Here is a 22,352-nt window from a genome sequence, read left to right on the forward strand (position 1 = left end):
ATGGTACAGGCCATTCAGTCCAAGTTTGCTATGGTGTTTTTCTTCTTCAAGTCCAATCCTACTCCTGCTCACTCCCCATAATATTTAAAGTTCAAGGAACTACTTAGTTTAAATGTGTCAGTTTGGCTCAGATAGCACTGTTGTCTTTGAGCTATAAAAGTTGCATGATCAAAATCCATTCCAGGACATCAGCAGGTCCTCTACGTCGACACTTGTGCAGTACTGAGGGATTGCTGCATTGTTAGAGATTTCACTTTCCAAAAGAGACATGAAACTAAGACTTCATTAGCATATTCAGGTGTATGCAAAAGATCGCATGCCACTATCAGACCAGTTGCAGCGAGTATGGTATCCTCATTCCTCTCTCAACCAACATTACTAAAATAGATTATCTAGTTATTTATCAATTGTTGGTGGGACTTTGCAGTGTACAAAGTGACTGCCATAAACAACAATTCTTTCTTCAGTGAATGAATAAATTCTACTTCAATATCAAAGATTCATGCTGCATATTTTGGTGGACAATGACAACAGCAGAAAAGTCAGCAACGTGGGAACCATTTCCCACCATATTAAAACAGGCAGATACATGTAGATAAGATATGTTTATTGGTACATATCCATCAGTGCGACGTTCAGTATCATTTAAAACATGCGTTCCTAAACAAAAGTCCAATTTCCAGTGCTTTAATACATGTAACTGCAAAGCTATTATAAATTATTTTGGGAGGTACTGGGTGAAGTAAACCATATCATGAATGTGTTCCTGCTGACTGGCAAGAGATAAAACAGCAAATACAGTAATTCCTATATTACTGGAGTGACTCCTGAAATAATTCACAGAAACAAATCGTACTTAATATGCCTTCTACATTTCAAGTTTCCTGCATGGTTTCCTATGAATAAATCCCACTCATTACAGGCAGTTTATTCACCTTAACATTGCATTCAAAATTATACCCAAAATAAAATCTTAACTTAAAATACATTTCACAATGCAAAGGAAAATGTTTAAGCAAATACAGTTATTTGAAATTATGTTGCATTAATTATATGGCAGTAAAACAGTTCTTCAAAAGTAAGGCACCAACAGGACAATGTTATTCCTGTTAAAGTGTCTTGAGTAGAATAATTTACATTTTAAACAGTGCACAATTTATCTGTTAAGTTAATGTTGTCTATCATCTGATAAGAATCCATTTGCAAATGTAAGGCAATATATTTATAAAATTACAAAATAATGTACCCCCCAATATACTCATAAACCTGGTTGTTCTGAATTGTTGCTACTTTCCTAATGCTTCTGTTATTTCTAGTTGTTCATCAATCCATGAACCACTATGGCTTGGCAAAAAATGCATAGATCAAGAGTGAAACGCCCTGTTCATTTTTCTCAGTTCTATACATTTTCAACTGAAGCATTTGGAACAGTATAATTTATAAGCATTTAAATGAGCAGTTCACAAAACTTTTCCATCCTAAAGCCAAAAGATTTTAGGTTTTAAAATCTCAACAGATCTGCACTGAAGGTATGAAAAGTTTGAAGACATAACAGATTCCATGATGTCATTGGTCTTTTCAAGCATTTGACACCATCTTCAAAGCAGTTCCATCTTGTCCTGTGCTTGTATTTTCAGTACTTTGATTCCACACCTTCCCTCCTATTTAGCCTAAACTATTCCCTCAACTGTGGCTGCCCTATCCCTTACTTATTTAAATGATACGATAAAGAAAGCTCAATGAGCTATTCCATAATGATCTACCCCAGTGTTCAATTGATTATTACAGAGAAAAAAAAACTTATTTCTAGCTATGCTTTATCTGTTGCAATTGTAAAAAATAACTATGGTAATGTGGGTAACACACAGTGAATAGTCTTTCGCGTGCTTCGAACACATGAGGAATGGGAGGCAGGGCTTAAACAATAATTGAAACCCTGACATTTGCAATGTTTGTATTGGAAGGAATCAAATCCATTTTGCACCAGTTTGTGACCTTAGAAAACCTGTAGAATTTTAGATCCCAATTCCATAGGTGGTTAGCTGAAATATAAAAAAAAAGACATGATCAACAGAACTTTGACATCTACCTGAACACAGCAGCTAGAATAAAGTATGAAAACACATCTGCCAAAAGCAGCAAGGAGCTTCAAGAAAACAATACATTTTATTTGATTTGCAGAATAAATTATTATTTACCTCATTATAGAAACTATGATTTACAGACTATACCACTATTTCTCAGTCATTGTGCAAAAGGAACACAGAGTTTTTCTTTGTTACAATGTTTTGTGTCCCAATCTGTCCATTTTAGGCCTTTTCTGCTCAGGTATAGTTCTGCTATCCCCGGCAGCTCTGTAGTATCTTTCAGATGTAGTCTTTCTTCCACTGAGTACCAGGAATTCTAGTGTCTAATGCACAGCTTCCAACAGGATGCCACTGGATGATCAGGAATGGAAACATTGGTTGATTTCCCCCCAGCCCCCATTCCAAATACACAAGTTGTCTACAGCAATCCAACATAACAGCCGAATCCAAGTCAATCCTATATGAATTGTTAACAAAAACAGAATTACCTGGAAAAACTCACCAGCTCTCTAAGCATCGGTGGAGAAGAAGAGTCGACGTTTCGAGTCCTCACGACCCTTCAACAGAACTGTTCTGTTGAAGGGTCGTGAGGACTCGAAACGTCGACTCTTTTCTTCTCCACCGATGCTGCCAGACCTGCTGAGTTTTTCCAGGTAATTCTGTTTTTGTTAACAATTCATATAGGATTGACTTGGATTCGGCTGTTATGTTGGATTGCTGTAGACAACTTGTGTATTTGGAATTTCCAGCATCCGCAGTAGTTTTTTGTTTTTATCTATATGAATTGTTTCCTGCCACATCACTTCACTTCACCTTCTTACAGCTACGGAAACAACTTGCAATTATATAGTGCTTTTAACATAGTAAAATGTCCCATGGCGTTTCATAGGAACATAATCAAACAAAAAGTGCAACTGAGTGAAAGAATGAGACATTAGGACTGGTAGCCAAATGCTTGGTCAAAGAGGTAGGTTTCAGCAGTGTCTTAAAGGAGGTGAGGGAAGTGGAGAGGCAAAGAGCTTAGTGAGGGAATTCCAGAACTTAAATGGCTGAAGGCAGAGTCTTTTACAATTCAAAAAAGATAAGAATTTTCTAACCTCTTTGTATGAAAGATACTTCCTTTTTCCTTTCGCCTTATCTCACTGATTCTCCCATTAACCTCCTGACGTTATTGACTCCTTTCTGGAAATTGATTCATGGGTATCAGGTTTCCTTTTATCCATTTTCTACACGAATACTGAATCTTGCCAATTTATCGAAATGCAAGGGTGGGTTGGTGCCGGGGGTGGGTCGGTGGGGGGAGGCAGGTGGCAGGCAGAGGAGAATGCATGACAGCCAAGCCTGATCTTGCCCATATCGGGTATCCACATTTGTGCACTTCCAGCAGGTGGTCAGGAGCAAGAATACTGGCTGACTTTTCCTTACCTCCAATATGCCCATTTCTTTCTGTGCCCTGCCCTAAAAAATAGCAGCTTAATGTGTTAACCTTGAATAGGGTCTCCATTGCACCTCTGGCAAAATAATGCCAACCAAACATGAGTCAAAGAATTTCTCTGCCAGTATAACAGTGCAAGCAACTTACTGGAAGGAAAGATGTGGACCTCTCCTGTCTTCAAGTTGGCTGTAGGATGAACAACTCTACACAGACAGAACTAGAATGGGTCTATGGTCAGGCAGGACAAAATAAACTTTGCATAGTGATGCAGTGCGCTGTAAAATAAAGTACTTTGAGATCATGGCAAGTTTTTGAAAGGCGGGCAATCATTAAATGGTTACAGCACAGGAGGCCATTCGATCTATAGCATCTCTCTACAAGAGCAACTCAGTTAATCCCACGCCCTGTGACCCTGAAAATGTTCTCTCTTCAGATGCTTATCCAATTCTTTTTTGAAAGCCATGATTGTATCTGCCTACACCACAACCTCAAGTGGTGCATTCGAGATCCTAACCACTTGTGGCGCAAGAAATATTTTCGTTGTGCTGGTGTTGGATCTTTTGCCAAACATTTTAAAACCAGTGTCCTCTGGTTCTCAATCCTTCTGCCAATGCTAACAGTTTCTCTCTATCTACTCTGTCTGAACCCTGCATAATTTTGAACCCTTTTATCAAATCTCTTCTAAACCTTCTCTAAGGAGAAGAACTCCAGCTTCTCCAATTTATCCATGGGGGGTAGAATTTTTCACTCGGTGTGTGGGCTCTCGCCCGACCCACTCGAGTGTGAAACAGCATGTGATGACGTCGGCGGGCGCATGCTAAACTCGGAAGCGCACCCACCAACAATTGAGAGGGCTATTAAGCCTATTAACGGTGCAATTAATGGAGATTTTTCGTTGCCGGTCCAATGTTACGGTTGGTGGGTGGGCAAATCAGCCAGGTGGCCTTTCAGGAAACCTCATCCATGGGCAGGATGAGGTTTCAGTTATTAAATTTTAAAAAATAAAAACATATGGACAGAATTTTCATCTTGTATATGTTCAGGTGACTGATTCTGATGCGTGGGCATTTTTTCTGGATTTTAAAATCTTTATTCTTTGCATTTAAATTGTTCAGCTCCCTGCCTTCAGGAAGCTTTCATTCCGCGCTCCCTGTGCCTGTGCTGACCAGCACTCACCTTCCTCCCACCCCCACCCCCACCCCGGCAGCACTGGGCCTTTCAGTGCATGTTTCATGCTGGCTGGCCGTTAGTTGCCCAGCCAGCATGAAATCACGGTTGGGCGTCTGTTCCCCGGCTGCTCCCGGGCCCGCCGATCGTGGGCGCCCGCCGAACTCAAAATCCTGCCCCATGTAACTGAAGTTCCACATCCCTGGAGCCATTCTCATAATTCTTTTCTGTGCCCTTACTAAAGCTCTCCCATCCTAAAATGCAGTGCCCAGAACTGGACACAATACTCCAGTTGTGGTCGAACCAGAGTTTTATAAAAGGTTTATCATAACTTCCTTGCTTTTGTAATCCATACTTCTATTTATAAAGCCCAGGATCCGTAAGCCTTTTCAACCACTGTCTGAACCTGCTCTGCCACTTCCAATAATCTGTGCACATATATCTCCCAGATCTCTCTATTACTGCATCCTATTTGGAATCATTTTATTTTATTTTGTAATGCCTGACCTTGTTCTTCCTATCAAAATGTATCACTTCACACTTCTCAACATTAAATTTCATCTGCCAAGTTTCTGCCCATTCCACCAAACCTTGTCCTCAAAGTCTACTATTAACCTCTTCATAGTTCAAAATACTTCCATTGTCATCTGCAAATTTTGAAATTGTGCCTCATCAAGAAAAGCAGTGGTCCTAGTACTGAAGCATGGGGAACCTCAGTGTATACCTTCCTCCAAGAAACAACTATTCACCGCTACTCTCTGCTTCCTGTCACTCAGCCATATGGTCACATGCATCTTAACACAGTCCCTTTTATTCCATGGGCTTCAATGTTGCTGCCAAACCTATAAAGTGATACTTTATCAAATGCCTTTCAGATGTTTATATACACATCAACCATATTACCCTCATCAATCCATCTGTTAAGTCATCAAAAAATTCAATCAATTAAACACGATTTGCCTTTAACAAATCCGTGCTGCCTTCCTGAATTAATTTGTACTTGTCCAAATGGCTGTTAATTTTGTGGATTTTCTAAAAGCTTTCCCAATGCAGGTGGTTAAACTGGCTAACCTGCAGATGCTGGATTTATCCTTATACCTTTTGTTGAACAAGAGTGTAAGATTTGCAATTCTCCAGTCCTTTGGCATCACCCCTTATCTAAGGAGGAGTGGAAAATTATGGCCTGAACCGTTGCAATTTCTACCCTTACTTCCCTTAGCATCCTCATATATCCTATCAGTTTCCGGTGACTTATCAACTTTAAATACAGGCAGTGTTTCTAGTACCTTCTTTTTGTCAATTTTTAGCACATCCAGTATCTCAACAACCTCCTTTTTCACTATGACTTTGTACCTGTCTTTCCCAAGGAAGAAGGTAGTACCAAAGTATTTATGATGCTGGAAAGGATGCAGCAGGCAGAAAAATTTTGGATAAATTTAAGCATGGAGGATGGAAGGCTGAAGTTGATAATGGCATGGATGAGCAGCAGAGTATAGGCTGAAGCAGGAGTGAGATGGGCAATGTTACAGATGTGGAGCTAGGTGGTGATTATGATGGGGAGGATATGGAATTTGAAAGTCGGCTCAGGTAAGTGGATGGCAAGGCTGCAAAAGCTTGGTCCAACCTAAGACAGTGGCCAGGGAGTAGGATGGAATCAGTGACATCTGTACAAAGTTTGTGACAGGGCTAAAGACAATTATCAATTACCTATCTCTCTACAGTTTCTCCCCATTCTTCTTCATTAGTCTCACTTTATCCATGATGTCCATCAGTCCTTCTAGATCCATCCTAATCCAGCCCCCATTCTTCACCAATGCCCATCTCAAGATCTCTTTACAAATTTATTGACAGAAATGAAGCTTGTTACCTACTTCCTAAACGTTCTATTGAGCTCTAGGCTACCAAATGCCTCTTACTGACACCATGCTTTCTGGCACTGCCAAACTTCCAACCGCTTCCAAACTTATATTTTCAAACTGTGGCCTTATCAGTAACCTGTATTCATCCCCCAAGTCCTTTAAAGAATTGTTGCTACTGAAAAATAACTCACACTTTGTTTTATTCTTTGACGGGATGTGGGTGTTGCTGGCTAGGTCAGAATTTATTGCCCATCCCTAATTTCCCTTGAAAAGGTGGCTGTGAGCTGACTTCTTGAACCACTGCCGTCCATATGGAGTAGGTACACCCAAACTGCTGTTAGGAAGGGAGTTCCAAGATTTTGACCCAGCGACAGTGAAGGAATGGCGATTTAGCTCCAAGTCAGGATGGTGTGGCTTGGAGGGGAACTCGCTCACAACTCTCCTGGTTCAAATCTGGTTTCAAACCAGCTCAAAGCACAGATTTTCCCAGTCAGTCACCAATGACATCCTGTGTAACTGTGGCTATGGTTCATTGCTGATCTGGGTCTCCTGAACGTCTTTGTCACCTTCCTTACTGTTGATCATTTCAATATTTCCATTGCTTCTTCCTCACAGGCTACTGCACTCACAGGTTTCATTCCAACCTCTCCCACAATGACACAATCTTAAACTATTTCTCCTCCTATGTTTACACAATCACTTTCAATATGCCCCAGCTCCATCCTTTATCATTTTCTTTTTGTCATCCACATGCTAATCCACAACATCACAAAAATGGATCTCAGCTTTGACATGTCACCAATTCTGGCACCAGTATCAACTCCACAAATGTTGCTATATCTTATGATGTTTTCCTGACATCAAGAACCAAATAAAGTGACATTTCCTATGGGGTAATGTTGATGACACTGAAGCAACCCTGATTTGCTCTCGCCATCAACCATCTGCTGGTTTCAACTGCATTGACCTTCTGCATGCTCAGGGCAAATACAGCGAAATGCAACCTCTGTTATTAAATCCTAGTCTCACTTTAAACTTTACATCGTGTCCATTGTCAAGATCACCTTTCTCCTCCTCCTGAATGATACCAGTTTAAATCTTCTACTCACCCCACCACTGGTAAAACTTTATTCCATGTTTTGCCATCTATCTTGTGCAACATCTCTTCAATACTTTCCCTATTGGCCTTGCTGGCTCTACCCTTCACCTTCCATAAAGTTCACCCTATCTAGAATATTACACTATTAGTCCTCTGCGACATAAATTTCCATACATCCATCACTCCATAATGCAGATGCATTTTAGAGGAAGCTAGGCAAGTACGTGAGGGAGAATGAAACAGAAGGATTTGCTGATAGGGTTAGATGAAGTACAGTGGGGGGAGAATCATGTGGAGCATAAACACTGGCATAGATATTTGGGCTGAATGGCCTGTTTCTAGACTGTAAATTTGATGTAATTCTATATACTTTCTGACTCCCTGCATTCCAGGATGTCAGTTTCAAGCTCCTTGTCCTCAACTTCAAATCTCTCCCTGGTCTTGCTTAACCTCATCAGGGAAATGTTACATATGAGCATAAGAATTAGGAGGAGTAGGCCACTCAGCCCCTCGAGTCTGCTCCGCCATTCAATAAGATCATGGCTGATCTGACTGTAACCTCAACCCCACATTCCTGCCTATCCCCGATAACCTTTCACCCCTTTGTTAATCAAGAATCTATCTAGCTGAGCCTCTGCTTCCACTGTCTTTTAAGGAAGAGAGTTCCAATGACTCACGACCTTCAGAAAAAATTTCTCCTCATCTCTATTTTAATTGAGTGACCCCTTATTTTTAAACCATGACCTCTCATTCTAGATTCTCCCACAAGAGGAAACACCCTCTTCACATGCACCCTGTCAAGACCCCTCAGTATCTTAAAGGTTCTTCTTCCTCTATTTCTGGATTACTTCTCATTTCCTACCCCTTTTAATTCATTATCAGAGGCTGGTCTACTTGCCCCTCTGGAATTATCTTCTGAAACCACACTGGCTTCTTATCCCTCTCTGCTTTCAAAAGCCTCATAGATACCTATTTCTTCAGCTTTAACCTTTTACCTTCATATCTCCTCCTCCAATATCCTTTTACTTTCTCAGGGTCCACTACCCTAACCATCTAGCATGTAAGGCCCCCAGGACTTTCATCTACAATAGGAACTGTGTTTTATAATGTTAATTGTTGTTGAGGAATAAATAACCTTTCCTCTTTCACAAATCATATGCCCTAATTCAGCTATTATGCCAATTTTTTCAGCTGTTATTTCATGAGTTCTTAATCCTTATTTATAACTATTTACAGTCATTTATAAAACTACAGTATCTTGAATATTTGGCTGGCTCAGTGGTAGCTTTCACATCTTTGACTCAAGAGGTTAATCTAGTTTGACATTTCACTGCACAATTTAGGAAATGCTGCATTTTCAGAGGTACCTTTTCCTTAATAAAATGTTAAAATGAGATCCCATCAACATCTCGGTGAACATGAAAGAGCCCATAAAACTATCTGAAAAGAAGCAGGGAAGTTGTCTCAGTGTTCTGGCCAGCATTTATCCCTCACCCAACATCACCAACCTGGTGATTAATTGGTCATTGATTTCAAAACTGTTTGTGGGACCTCACTGTGTAAACTGGCTAGTGCATGAGATAAAACATATGATATATAATAAACAGTACAAACCAACAATGACTGCACCAAGAGTGTTTCATTCATTACACAGTGCTTTGAGAAGTCCCATGAATGTGAATTGTGCTATATAATGCAAGTTTCTTTGCTTCTGATGTTCAAGATTTGAGAACTGTATTTAAGCTCACTGCCTTAATTTGCATTCACTTTTGCTATTCTTACTTCAAAACTTTGCAGAATTTCAACTTTTTAATGCATAATTCTTTGGTTCCAGCTCTCCATGAATAGCATTTAGAACTCTTAGCAGCTAGTGTAGAGAGGATTAATTTAGAGCCATGTTCCACGTTAGAGCCATGTTAGAGCCATGTAAGGGCAGCATAAACAATTTGCAATCTAACTCAATTTAACTGTCACTTTCAGGGTCACTGATATAGCGACTAAGTCAATTTAATCTCTCTTGCTTCGAATCACAGGATGTTCTTCAGTGTTTGTGGGATTGTAGTCTATGAACCATCCACTCTTCCATGAAAACTGTAACTCAATAACTTCAATCCTGTCACTTTCCACAGGTTTACACCAGAAGAAAATCTTTTACCTAATATATTACCTGGGCTTGACTGGAACAATATGTTTGGCAGGTTTGCGAAAAGATTGGTTTGGCGCTGATCTTGTAGAAGAAGTCCTGGGAGAAGCTCGCACAAAGGATGAGGCAGCTGGTGGATTCTTAGGGATCTTCTTCACTAAATGTCCAATCCATCTTTTCTGTTCATCCTGAGAGTTTGCCAGTAGCAACATATCCCTAGCTGTGTTAACGTCATAATTCACTAAGGAGAAAACACACTTTTAGCAAAGGTCAATAATAAAATTCTGCATTCCTCTCCCCCCCTGTTCTAGTTACTTTGCAGTTTGACGAATAAAATTAGACAGATAACATGTTCCTATAAACCTGTAATGAACTCCCTAATCAGGCATCAGAAGAAGCACATTAAATTGACTGGGTGACTTGAAAGTCGAATGCCTTACCTCAGTTTGGCATCTTACTAGAGGGGAGAGGTAACATTATTGGTGACAACTTACATCTTACAAATCTATTTGATAGTGTGTGGTATAGCAATGTTCTACTTCTCAGGAATATTTTAAACTGTGTTCTATTAGCTTGTTGTTCATCAAGGAACATTATAAAATACTAAGATGGCAAATATTTATTTTTCCCTCAAACATGGAGATGAAATATACGTCGTGAAAGATAACTGACAGTAAAAACTCACTAGATTTTTTTGTTGTCGCACATTTCAAATTTAATGAAGCTGCTATAAACCAAAATTTAATGTTATTTTCCAGTAATAAAAGAGTTCTCATTTGAAAAGAGGCACAGTAACTAGCCAAAAACTGAAATAGATTTCTGGTGGCCCTATACATGAAGGTCACTAAAGGATTTGGAAGGTAGTCTCTTTGTACAAGTGACCCATCAATGTTATTGCCATTATAAGCCATAAGCAACACTTAAGGGCAAAAATAGTTTAAAATACGAATTTGAGATCTTTATTTGGAAGTGCAATATTACTCTTACTCTATACTCTAAGAGCATTTTTTTAGTTTTTCTTTTTCAATTCAATTATAAGTTCTTGTAATGTTTTACAACAAGAAATTTAAGAAGATAAGCTCCAATTGTGAAATCTGTACAGTGTATCTGACAGAAACAGATCTTCATAGGAAGTTTATCAAACATTCCAAATAGTTTCTGTTGTGATAAGATGCCAAACGTAAGCTTAGATGGCTGGGATGTTGGACATTACACATGTTGGGGAGTTGGTGGGGGATGGGGTGGCACGTTAGTTTGGTGAGAATGCAGTCTGTGCAAATACACTACAGACAACAAGTAACTGCTATCCATACCTTAACTCCTCAACTGGTTAAAAATCCCAATCCTGATTGCCTGACCATTCATAAAAAATTGTTTGTTCTTCCAAGAAGCCTGCTTTTACTACAAAGACAGCATTGACTTAGTATAAAAGTTACTAGAAAGGACTTCTGAAAAACTCAGCAATTTGTTTTCAAAAATTTATAAGTCATGTATGGTACTGCTTTTTGCGATGGCTTTCTACTTCTGTAATTCACCTGCTTGTAAATAAATTACAGTGATTAGTTTTAGCCTGAGTATATAGGTCAGACAGTGAGATATTTGAAAATAGACAGGAGGTCATGGTGAGCAGTTCGTGAAGTACTGAATCTTATAGCAGAGTATCCTATTCAATAATACATTCGCTGCGTAAATTTCGGTTCATAAGAAACACGGATACAGGTATGGTGGCATAGTGGTTACTGGGCTAGTAATTCAGAGCTCCCGGCTAATGATCCAGAATGGTGAGTTCAAATATCACCATGGTAGCTGGGAAATTTAAATTCAGTTAATTAAATAAACGTGGAAAAAAAACCAAAGGTGACCATGAAGCTACCAGGTTGTCATAAAAACCCACCTGAAGGAAATCTGCTGTCCTTGCCCTGTCTGGCCTATGCATGCTTACAGACCCACAGCAATGTGACTAATCCTTAACTACCTAAACAAAACTATAAGAATAATAAAACCAGGTAATTGACCGAAGCACTGGACATGATAAAGGCACATTAAGCCCAGTAGACCCTGCAAAGTCAAGAACATTTGGGAACCTGTGCCATAATTGGGAGAGCTGTGTTACAGACTAGACAAGCAACAGTCTGCCATAGTCCCGCACACAAGATTTTTCAATCCTGCCCCAGACTCCACCATTAACATCTCTGGGTATGTCCTGTCCCACCAGCAGGGTGGGTCCATCAGGCATGATGGCACAGAGCTATGCAGTGGGAGGGACCGGCCCTGGGAGTTTCAACATTGAATTTGGACCCCTAAATGTCTCATGGGCAAGGAAATTTTCTGCTGATCATCACCTACTGCACTCCCAGTTGATCAATCAGCATTCCTCCATGTTTGTTTTTTATTATTCATTCATGAGATGTGGGCTTCACTGGCTGGGCCAGTATTTATTGTCCATCCTTAGCTGCGCTTGAGAAGGTGATGGTGAGTTGCCTTATTGAACTGCTGCAGTCCATGTAGTGTAGGTACACCTGCAATGCTGTTAGGAAGGGAGTTCTAAGATTTTGACCCAGTGACAGTGGAGGAATGGCAATATATTTCTAAGTCAGGATGGTGAGTTTCTTGGAGGGGAACTTCCAGATGGTGGTGTTCCCATCCATCTGCTGCCCTTGAATACCACTTGGAAGAAGCACTGAAGAAGCAAAGGCATAGAACATACTCTGGGTGGGGCATTGCAGTATCTGCTTGATATACTTTCTATGAAGGTCTGGGTGGGGCACTGGTAGCACCACAGCTGACCAAGTTCTGAAGGTCATAGCTGCCAGACTGGCCTGTTTCAGGTGGTGAGACAACAATCACAAGGGACAAACCTACCTGACCTCATCCTCACCAATCTACCTCACGCAGGTGCATCTGTCTGTGACTGTATTGGTAGGAACCATCACAGCACAGTCCTAGTGGAAACAAAGTCCATCCTTTTGCCGAGACCAGCCTTGATTGTGTTGTATGATATTACCATCATATTAAATGGGATAGATTCTGAACAGATTTAGCAGCTCAAAATATTAGGCACTGTGGGCCATCAGCAGCAACAGCAACCTCATGGCCCAGCATATCCCTCATTCAACCCTGGTTCAGTGAGGAGTGTAGAAGCTAGCAGCAGAACCAGATGTACGTAAAAATGAAGTGTCAACCTGGTGAAGCTACAACACAGGACTAAATGCATGCTAAACAGGAGCATGGTCCCATAATCAACAGATCTGATCAAAGCTCTGCAGTCCTGTTATATCTATTCATCAATGATGGTAGGGTCTATCATGCAAGACAAGGCTAAAGTATTTACAATAATCTTCAGCCAGAAGTGCCAGCAAAATCATTTATCTTGTCTCCTCCTGAGGTCCACACCATCATAGAAACCAGTCCAATTCAATTCAATTCACTCCACGTTGCCAAGAAATGTTTGAGTGCACTGAATACGGCAAAAGCTACGGGCCCTGACAACATCTCAGCTGTAATGCTGAAGACCTATGCTCCAGAACTAGCCGAACCTGTAGCCAAGCAGTTCCAGAATAGCTACATCACAGGTATCTGCCCAATAAAGTGAAAAATTGCCCATGTATGTCTTGTCCACAAAGTACAGGACAAAGCCAAATTGGACAAATGACCATCCTGTCAATCTACTCTCAATCACCAGAGAAGTGATGGAAGGTGCCATTGACAGTGCTACCAAGCGGCACTTACTTGCTGATGCTCAATTTGGTTTACATCAGGACCATTCAGCCCAGACTTCAGTACAGCTTTGAACCAAACATGGACAGAATTGTTGAATGCCAGAGTTGAGATGAGAGTGACTGCCTTTAACACCAAGGCAACATTTGAATGAGGGTGGTATCAAGGAGTCTTAGCAAATTTGAAGTCAGTGGGAACTGGGGGAAAACTCTCCACTTGCTAGAGTCATACCTAGCATAAAGGAAGATGGCTGTTGTTGTTGGACGCCAATCATCTCAGGCCAAGGACATCATTGCAAGACTTCCTCAGGGTGGTGTCCTGGGCCAAGCCATCTTTAGTTGCTTCATCAATGATCTTCCCTCCATCATAAGGTCAAAAGTGGGGAAGGCTGCTGATGATAGCAGTGTTCGGTTCCATTCAACTCTTCAAATAATGAAGTAGTCCATGCCTGCAAGCAGCAAGATCTGGACAAAATTCAGGCTTGGGTCGTTAAGTGGCAAGTAACATTCACGCTACACAGGTGGCAGGCAATGATCATCTCCAACATGAGAAAATCTAACCACCTCCCCATGACATTCAATAGCAATACCATTGTTGATTCCCGAGCATCAACATCTTGGGGGTCAGGAGAACACCATTCACCAGAAACTGGACCAGTCGCATAAATATACAAAAATAGTTCAGAGCTTGGGAATTTTCAGTGAGTGACTCATCTCCTAATTCCCCAAAGCCTGTCCACCATCTTCAAGACACAAGGTAGGAGTGTGATGGAATATTTTCCCCTCGCCTGGATGAGTACTGCTCCAACTATACTCAAGTAGTTTGCTACTCCGTTCACCATCTTAAACATTCACTCCCTCCACCACCAGTGCACTGCGGCTACAATGTGAACCATCTACTAGATACACTTGCTAAGGGTTCTTCAACAGCAATTCCTAAACCTGCAACTTCCGCCACCCAGAAGGACAAGGACAGCAGGCACATGGGAACACCACCACCTGCAATTTCTCCTCCAAGGTAAACACCATTCTGGAACTCCCACCTAACAGCACTGTAGGAGTGCTCAAATCACACAAAATGTAGCGGTTCAAGAAAAGTGGCAAAGCACCACCATCTTAATGCTAATTAGGGAAGGACAATAAATGCTGGGCTTCACAGTGACATCCACATCCCATGAGCGAAGTTTTAAAAATCTGCTTAAACAAACTGTCTCTTGCAGTAAACATGAGGTTAAGGTGAAAGTTAGCATGTTATTGATCACATAAAATACCTTTGCATGGCACAATCATGTCTTCCTTTTTATCCAAATGATCCTTATGGCACTTAACATGGCATCGTCTGCATTCCAATGCAGGTGGTGGCTTGAAGACATGCCATAGAGGCTTTGCACAAGCTTCACAATTTGTAGGAAAATGGTACAGTGTAGGAATGAATTCATGACCTTTATGAGGTATAAAGTCAGGCTTTTCTGCTGACTGCGCAGGGTCTACTTCCACATCTTTTCGACATTCGCCCTCATTGGCGTATAGTATCTGAAAGAAACACAATTCATACATCATTCGAATACAAACCATAGAATAATTGAAATGAATGGTTCAAACTACAAAGTTATATGCCACAAAACTACACACATAACTTTGTCAAGAGCAGAAGCCTTTGGGAACAGACATAAGATAAGTCAATCCTCAAAGCCACACACTTTCTGCAGGATACCTGTAACTATGGGAAACATGAGCGAAAGTCCAAATGGATATGCAAGGTTTCCTTTTCCACATTTGTTCTATAGCATCATACATGGTGAGTCATAGGACAGTGTGGGTCTGCTACACTAAACAGCATTCGCCCATCTGCTCTCAGGTGGTCCAGAGATGAGCCATGTAAACAAAGTTTCTCACCCTTTCACTCCATCCTGCCCTAACTCAGATCTCCTCACTATTCCCTCCCCATCCTCTTTAAGAGTCTTTCACTTCAACAGGTTCTCTTTCCTCACCCTCCCAACAACTGAATTAAACACTCTTTCTTTTATTGTCCCTGTGAGATGGGACTTTTCCTCCAATAAGGTTGGACTTTGTCTCCCCTTAACATGCAACCAGGGTCTCTTTTGTTGCTCTTCCTCGATTGGGTATCCAAGAGGATCTCTCTTCCTCTCAATGTTGAGTCTCTTAATGAGGTATCAGTACATCTCAGCTTTGGGAGGAGCAGATGTTTCATTACATTAAAGGCACTATATAAATATAAATTGTTGTCATTGTTGTTGGTTGAGAAATACTGCCATGTCCTGATCTTTTTAATAATGCCTTTACCAGGACAACTGGCTCCTATGCTAGTGTATTTTATTTGCGTCTATGGGAGTCTCTATTTTGCGCCGTGCCACATTCTGTTGGCTGAGTGGAGATTATAGAGAGAAAGAAGAGTGATGGAAGAGGGAAAGAAAAAAATGTGAGGGTGTTGGAGGGGAGAGGAGAGAGAGAAAGCAAAAGAGAGAAGGGGGAGAGAGAGAGAGAAATAGTTAATAAGCAGCAGAGTCTGAACCAGTTAGTGTCAATTTGATTAATGAATCCAATTGAATATGGAGAGAGGAATAAATCCGGTTAACTTCTTTTGATGAACTTACTGTGTAGTAATCAGGCAAGTACAGCAACTTCACACTGTTCCATGTACTTAAATGCCAAGTCACTTAGCGAGATACTGGTACAGCGCAGGTTTGCGAGGAGCAGGGCAGCTTGGACAGCAACTTCCTGGTTTCAGCCTTTAATTGCTCGTGTGCCGTTGCTGGAGGTTGCTGTCCAATTTACACTTTAATGGTTTGGTGCCGTTAGACTCTCTTATTTCTACAGCAAATTCTGGCCCAATGCTATTTTAATTGTATATGAACACATGTCCTTTCCATTGCGACCATAACATTCCTCTGCTTCTTTCAGCTTATATACAAGAAATAACAAAAATAAAATCCAAATCACAAATCCTTTATGGAAACTAACTATGCTTGATAGCCCACCTGTAATATCCGAGGAATTTCACCAGTTTCTGCTCTGTATACATCACCTTGTGTTACAGGGCGCACATGGAATAATTTGCTGGAACATAAAGGCAAAGAGATGCAAATGATTTTATTATGTATGTGCTAATTCAAATGTAAATCAACTTTAAAGATAACATGCATGCAAACCTTTTAAGATTTAGTGTTGGATATGCAATGTTTTGTTAATAGTACTTATATGTAAAACTATTTACAGCTAAAAACCCTCTATCAACAAAAATAACATAAAATTCTTACTCATAGATACTAGAACTTAATTGCTGAAGATGACAAGCTTGTTGCCATATTTAGATGCTGCAGAACTAAATGATTGATTAGTCATTTCAACCCAACAAAAATACTTTGCACCAATTTTTGATTGAGATGATCAAAACCCTATAAGGTGAATGCCATATTGTCTGGTAAGAGAGGACAACAAGTCTGTTGCTATGTTCTTCACCTCCTCAAGTTGGTACGCAGAAAGGGATATCTGGCTTTGCTATCCTCAGTGCCAAATTAGTTCATGTATACAGAGTGGCATCTTGTTCCAACTTCTTTATATAATAGACGTTGGCTATTTTGACAATATTTTCCGACTGAAAATATCAGGAGAGGGACAAATCAAAATGGATGGCATTGAGGTAGACTTCACTAATGCCAACCTGAAAAATCGGTTTCATAGTTTGGTTTTATTGTCTAGTGAAATACTTGGCAATTGGACTATTCAGTAGTTGATATTGGCAAAATTAGCAGAGTTCAAGGATCATTACATCACAAGAGTCCCGCATTGTGAAAATTACATTACATTTAGGGAAATTATGTCATCTTACATTCTGCGTGTAGCAGAGAAAAAGGGTTTACAAACAGTAGTGGTTACTCTACATTTCTGCTCTCCTAGCAGGGTAAGTATGCTCATATGGAAATAGGCTGAAGCTATGATTCTTGACTTAAAAACACATTTTACTGCACAGAATCATGCTGATACCTCTTCAATTGCCTGGTCTGAAGCCTAATCATTCACCAGTAAATTACAAGAAGGCACACAGACTAAGTCGATAAAGGCCATTCAACCGAAGTGTACTTCACAGTAGTGCCCAATTAAGCAGCCAACTCTGTTTTCAAAACATTCATGCTTTTACATCTAATACCCAAGCTTTATTATTCGAAGGTCATGAGCTTTACAATATCTTTGCAATACCTTAAAAAAAAATTACATTTTACTAAATTAAATGTATGATCCTATTAGGGTGATGATCTGGGTTCATCCTACCTATGTTATTTAATATTTTGTATACCTCAGTAATATAATTTGTACAGATTAATCTTTATTAATATTTTTTCAGAACCCATCTCTTTACGTATGGGATAAGTTTTGCTGCTTCTCTCTGAACTTCTGGCAATGGGCATAAAGCACAACCTCAATTATAGAGTATTCACTTTTGAGTACTTATGAGAATTTATGACAATAATGTGAGATCAATGAGTCAATGTGTCAATACTTTTTCTCTGCACCCTTAATTTCATTGTTCTGTTCCTGATGACACTGGAAACAGCTGATCTGTTGACTATTAGATCCTTGATGCAAACTCCATGAACTCCAGCTACCATAGTGGAGACACACATCTTGACTCTCCTGTAATCACAGCCCTAGGTTACACGGGTGAAGATTGATGCTGATCTGCTGATGTTACGTCCAACACATGCTCCCCACTTATTGATACAAGAATAAATTGTGCAAGGGCTCCAAGGATTTTCATGTTATTGGGATTAATGGCAAGGAGAGAATGGTGCATTTGATGTTCATTTCTGTAGTGAAGGAGGATCAGGAAAGTGGCCATTGGAAGCATTCTTAAACCAATTTTTTCAGATCCAGCAGCTGATTACATCTGGGTTTTTCTGATGGGAATATAACTGAGGACCTACATTAAATATTTGGTCATCACAATGGTCAAAATTAAAACAGCACTCAATGTGGTCTGCTGATATATTATAAAGATTTAGAATAAATTATGTAGACTGTTCTAGCTATAAATCCCTGTATTTTATAAGCTTTTCAAAAAGTCTCAGCAAATTACCTAGACAATGACAAAAATGATTCCACTATTATTCTTGGGTCCTTTTGAGGTCTCTATTTCATTGATTTGATACTAACTATTGTACAATTTTTGTCCAATATGCAACGTATGCATGAGTAGTAAATTTCAATGGCTATTTAACAATCTAACAAAATCTTTCAGCAATTACTTAGCAATACCCTCTGAGTCAACCTGTATTTTTAGTATCATCTACTGATTTGATAATGTTATTCTTGGTTTAATGTGTAGGCCATTGCTCTTTTATTCATGCAATCATTAGCAAACATCCCCACTTCTGGTCTTATGTTGGAGGGAAGGTAATTGATGGTAAGCTGAATATGGTTGGGGCTAGGACACTGCCCTGAGGAACTTCTGCGGCAATGTTCTGGAGCTGGAATGATTGGCCTCTAACAACCACAACCATCTTTCTTTGTGCTAAATATGACTCGAACCAGTGGAGAGCTATCCCCCCGATTCCCAGTGACTTAAATTTTGCTAGTTCTCCTTGATCTGATACTTGGTCAAATGCTGCCTTGACGCCATGGGCAAGGCCAGTGTATTTTGCCCATCACCAATTGACCTTGAGAAGATGGTGGTGAGCCACCTTCGCGAACCACTCCAGTTCGTGTGGTGTAGGTTGTCCCACAGTGCTGTTAGGGAGTTACAGGACTGTCGATCCAGTGACAGTGAAGTAGTGGTGATGTAGCTCCAAGTCTGGATGGTGTGTGATTTGGAGGAGAGCTTGCTGGTGGTGATGTTCCTATGCATTTGCTGCTCTTGTCCTTCTAGATCATAGCGTTCACAGATCAGGAAAGTGTTGTTGAAGGAATCTTGGCAAGTTGCTGCAGTGCATCTTATGGATGGTAAACCCTACTGCCACCATGCACCAATGGTGAAGGAAGTGAGTATTAAAGGTGGTGGGTAGTGTGATAATGAAGCTGGCTGCTTTGTCCTGGGCGGTGTCGAGCTTCTTGAATGCTGTTGAAGCTGCACTCATCCAGGCATCCTGAGTTGTGCCTTATAGCGGGTGGACAGGCTTTGAGGAGTCAGGAGGTGAGTAACTCACTGCAGAATTCTTATTCTTTGACCTGCTCTTGTAGCTACAGTATTTATATGACTGGTCCAGTTAAATTTCTTGTCAATGGTAACCCCAGGATGTCGATAGTGGGAAATTCAGTGATGGTAATGCTATTGAACATCAAATGGAGATGGTTAGATTCTCTTCTGTTGGTGATATCATTGCCTGGCACTTAAGTGGCAAGTGACATTCATGCCACACATCAGTCAAACCTTAATGTTGCCAATGTCTTGACGCATGCAGGCACAGACTGCATCAGTATCTGAGGGGTTGCAAATGGTATAGAACTCTGTGCAATAATCAGCAAACATCTCCATTTCTGACCTTAGGATGGAGGGAAGGTCATTGATGAAACAGCTGAAGATGGTTAGGCTTAAGCTATTACCCTGGCGCTGAAATGACATGTCTCTAGCATTGCTAGGTATGACTCCAACTAGTGGAGAGCTCTCCCCCTTCCACTGAGTCCTACTGACTTAAATTTTGCTAGGATTTCTTGATGCCACACTCACTCAAATACTGCCTTGATGCCTCAGGCAGTCACTCTTACCTCACTCCTTGAGTTCAGTTCATTTTTCCACTTTTGGACCAAGGTTGTAACGAGGTCTGAAGCTGAGTGGCCCTGGAGGAACCCAAACTGGGTGGTGATAATCAAGTTATTGCTGAATAAGCGCAGCTTGATAACACTGTCAAGGACACCTTCCATCACTTTGCTGATGATGGAGAGTAGACTGATAAGATGGTAATTGGTTAGATTGGGTTTGTCCTGCTTTTTGTGGACAGGGCATAACTGGCTAATTCTCCACATTGTCAGGTAGATGCCAGTGTTGTAGCTATACAGGAACAGGTTGGCTAGGGGCGTGGCTAGTTCTGGAGCACAAGTCTTCAGTACTACAGCCAGAATGTTGTCAGGGCCATAGCCTTTGCTGTGTCCAATGTCTGCAACTGTTTCTTGATATTATGTGGAGTGAATTGAATTGGCTGAAGACTGGCAGCTGTGATGCTGGGGACCTCAAGAAGAGGCCAAGATGGATCGTACACTTGGCACTTCTGGCTGAAGATTGTAACAAATGCTTCAACCTCGTCTTTGATACTGACGTAGTGGGCTCTCCCATCATTGAGGATGGACAAATTTGTGGAGCCTCCTCCTCCAGTTACCAGCATTCACAACTGGATGTGGCAGGACTGCAGAACTTTGATCTGGTCCGTTGACTGTGTGATCGCTTTGCTCTATCTTCTGCATGCTGTTTCTGCTATTTTCCATGCATAGTTTGCATACAGATTTGCATCTTATTTTCAGATGTAGCTTGGCGCTGCTCTTGGACATGTTCTCCGCACTTCTCAGTGATCCAAGGTTGATCCCCCAACATGGTAGTAATGGTACTGAGGGATAAGTTGGACCATGAGGTTACACATTGTAGTTGTTTACAATTCTGGTGCTGCTGATGGCCACAGTGCCTCATGAATGCCCAGGTTTGAGCTGCTAGATCTATTCTGAATCCATTACATTTAGCATTGTGGTAGTACAACACAACACAATGGAGGGTGTCCTCAATGTGAAGATAGGACTCCTCACCAGAAGGACTACGCAGGGTCACTCCTGCCAATATTGTCACGGATAGATACTTCTGTGACAGGTAGATTTGTGAGGATGAGGTCAAGTAGGTATTTTGCTCTTGTTGTTTCTCTCACCAGTTGCTGCAGGCCCAATCTGGCAGATATATCCTTCAGGGGTTGGACAATAGTAGTGCTAGGAAGCCACTCTTGGTGATGAACATTGAAGTCTCCCACCCAGAGTACATTCTGTGCCCTTGCTACCCTTAGTGTTTCTTCTAAGTGGTCTTCAACATGGAAAAGAACATGGTATTCAACTGATTCATCAGTTGAGGGAGGATGGTAGTCACCAGCAGGAGATTTCTTTTACCATGTTTGACCTGATGCAATGAGACTGCATGGGGTTCACATTTGGTGGGTCTGTCCTGTCATAACTAGGGATGGTGAAGGAGAAATTGGAATATTGGCTGCAAGGTATGATTCGGGTGGGTGGATGGTGCTTGAAACAAATTCCAGTGGCGGTACCTCTGTTGTTTCACATAATGGGGAATGGTAGCCAAGTGATAATGTTACTGAACTAATACTTCAGAGGCCTAGACTCCTACGGTGGAGATATGAGTTCAAATCCTACCAAGGCAGTGTGGCTATGTCAAGCTATTGCTTGACTAGCCCATGGGACAGCTCTCCTTATTTTGTGACAAATCCCCAGGTGTTAATAAGGAGGACTTTGCAGGGTGAACTAGGCAGGGTATGCGGTTCTCACTTCTGATGCCTAGGTTTATACCAGCTGGTTTGGCCGGTTTTATTCTTCAAATTTGCTGTAGATCTTGATACAATTGAGTGACTTGCTGGGCCATTTCAGAGGGCAGTTAAGAATCAACCACATTGCTGTGGTCTGGAGTCACATGTAGGCAAGTCGAGGTAAGGTCAGCAGATTGTCTTCCCTAAAGGATGTTAGTGAATGACAATCCTTTAGTGTTATGGTCACTATTACTGAGACAAACTTTTTAATTCCAGGTGTATTAATTAATTGAATTTACATCCCACCTGCTGCCTTGATGGGATTTGAACTCATTTCTCTGCAGCATTAGTATAGGGTTCTGGACTACTCGTCCAGTAACA

The 22,352-nt window shown here is 40.9% G+C and overlaps 1 protein-coding gene across 2 annotated transcripts in view; it reads right to left on the reverse strand.

The window, feature by feature from the left end:
- Positions 1-590: 590 nt before the first annotated feature.
- rock1 (Rho-associated, coiled-coil containing protein kinase 1) overlaps positions 591-22,352 on the reverse strand; it is a 224,903-nt gene continuing 203,141 nt past the window's right edge. For both annotated transcript variants that reach the window (XM_078540622.1, XM_078540621.1), the window contains 4 exons: positions 16,506-16,584; positions 14,778-15,039; positions 9,815-10,031; positions 591-2,042 (listed from right to left, as the gene is read on the reverse strand). In XM_078540622.1, the coding sequence (XP_078396748.1) occupies positions 2,039-2,042; positions 9,815-10,031; positions 14,778-15,039; positions 16,506-16,584 (562 nt within the window). In that variant the 3' untranslated portion in view covers positions 591-2,038. The remainder of the gene's footprint in view (positions 2,043-9,814; positions 10,032-14,777; positions 15,040-16,505; positions 16,585-22,352) is intronic.

Source organism: Cetorhinus maximus, chromosome 4, assembly GCF_964194155.1.
Source record: "Cetorhinus maximus chromosome 4, sCetMax3.hap1.1, whole genome shotgun sequence".
Classification (NCBI taxonomy): Eukaryota; Metazoa; Chordata; class Chondrichthyes; order Lamniformes; family Cetorhinidae; genus Cetorhinus; species Cetorhinus maximus.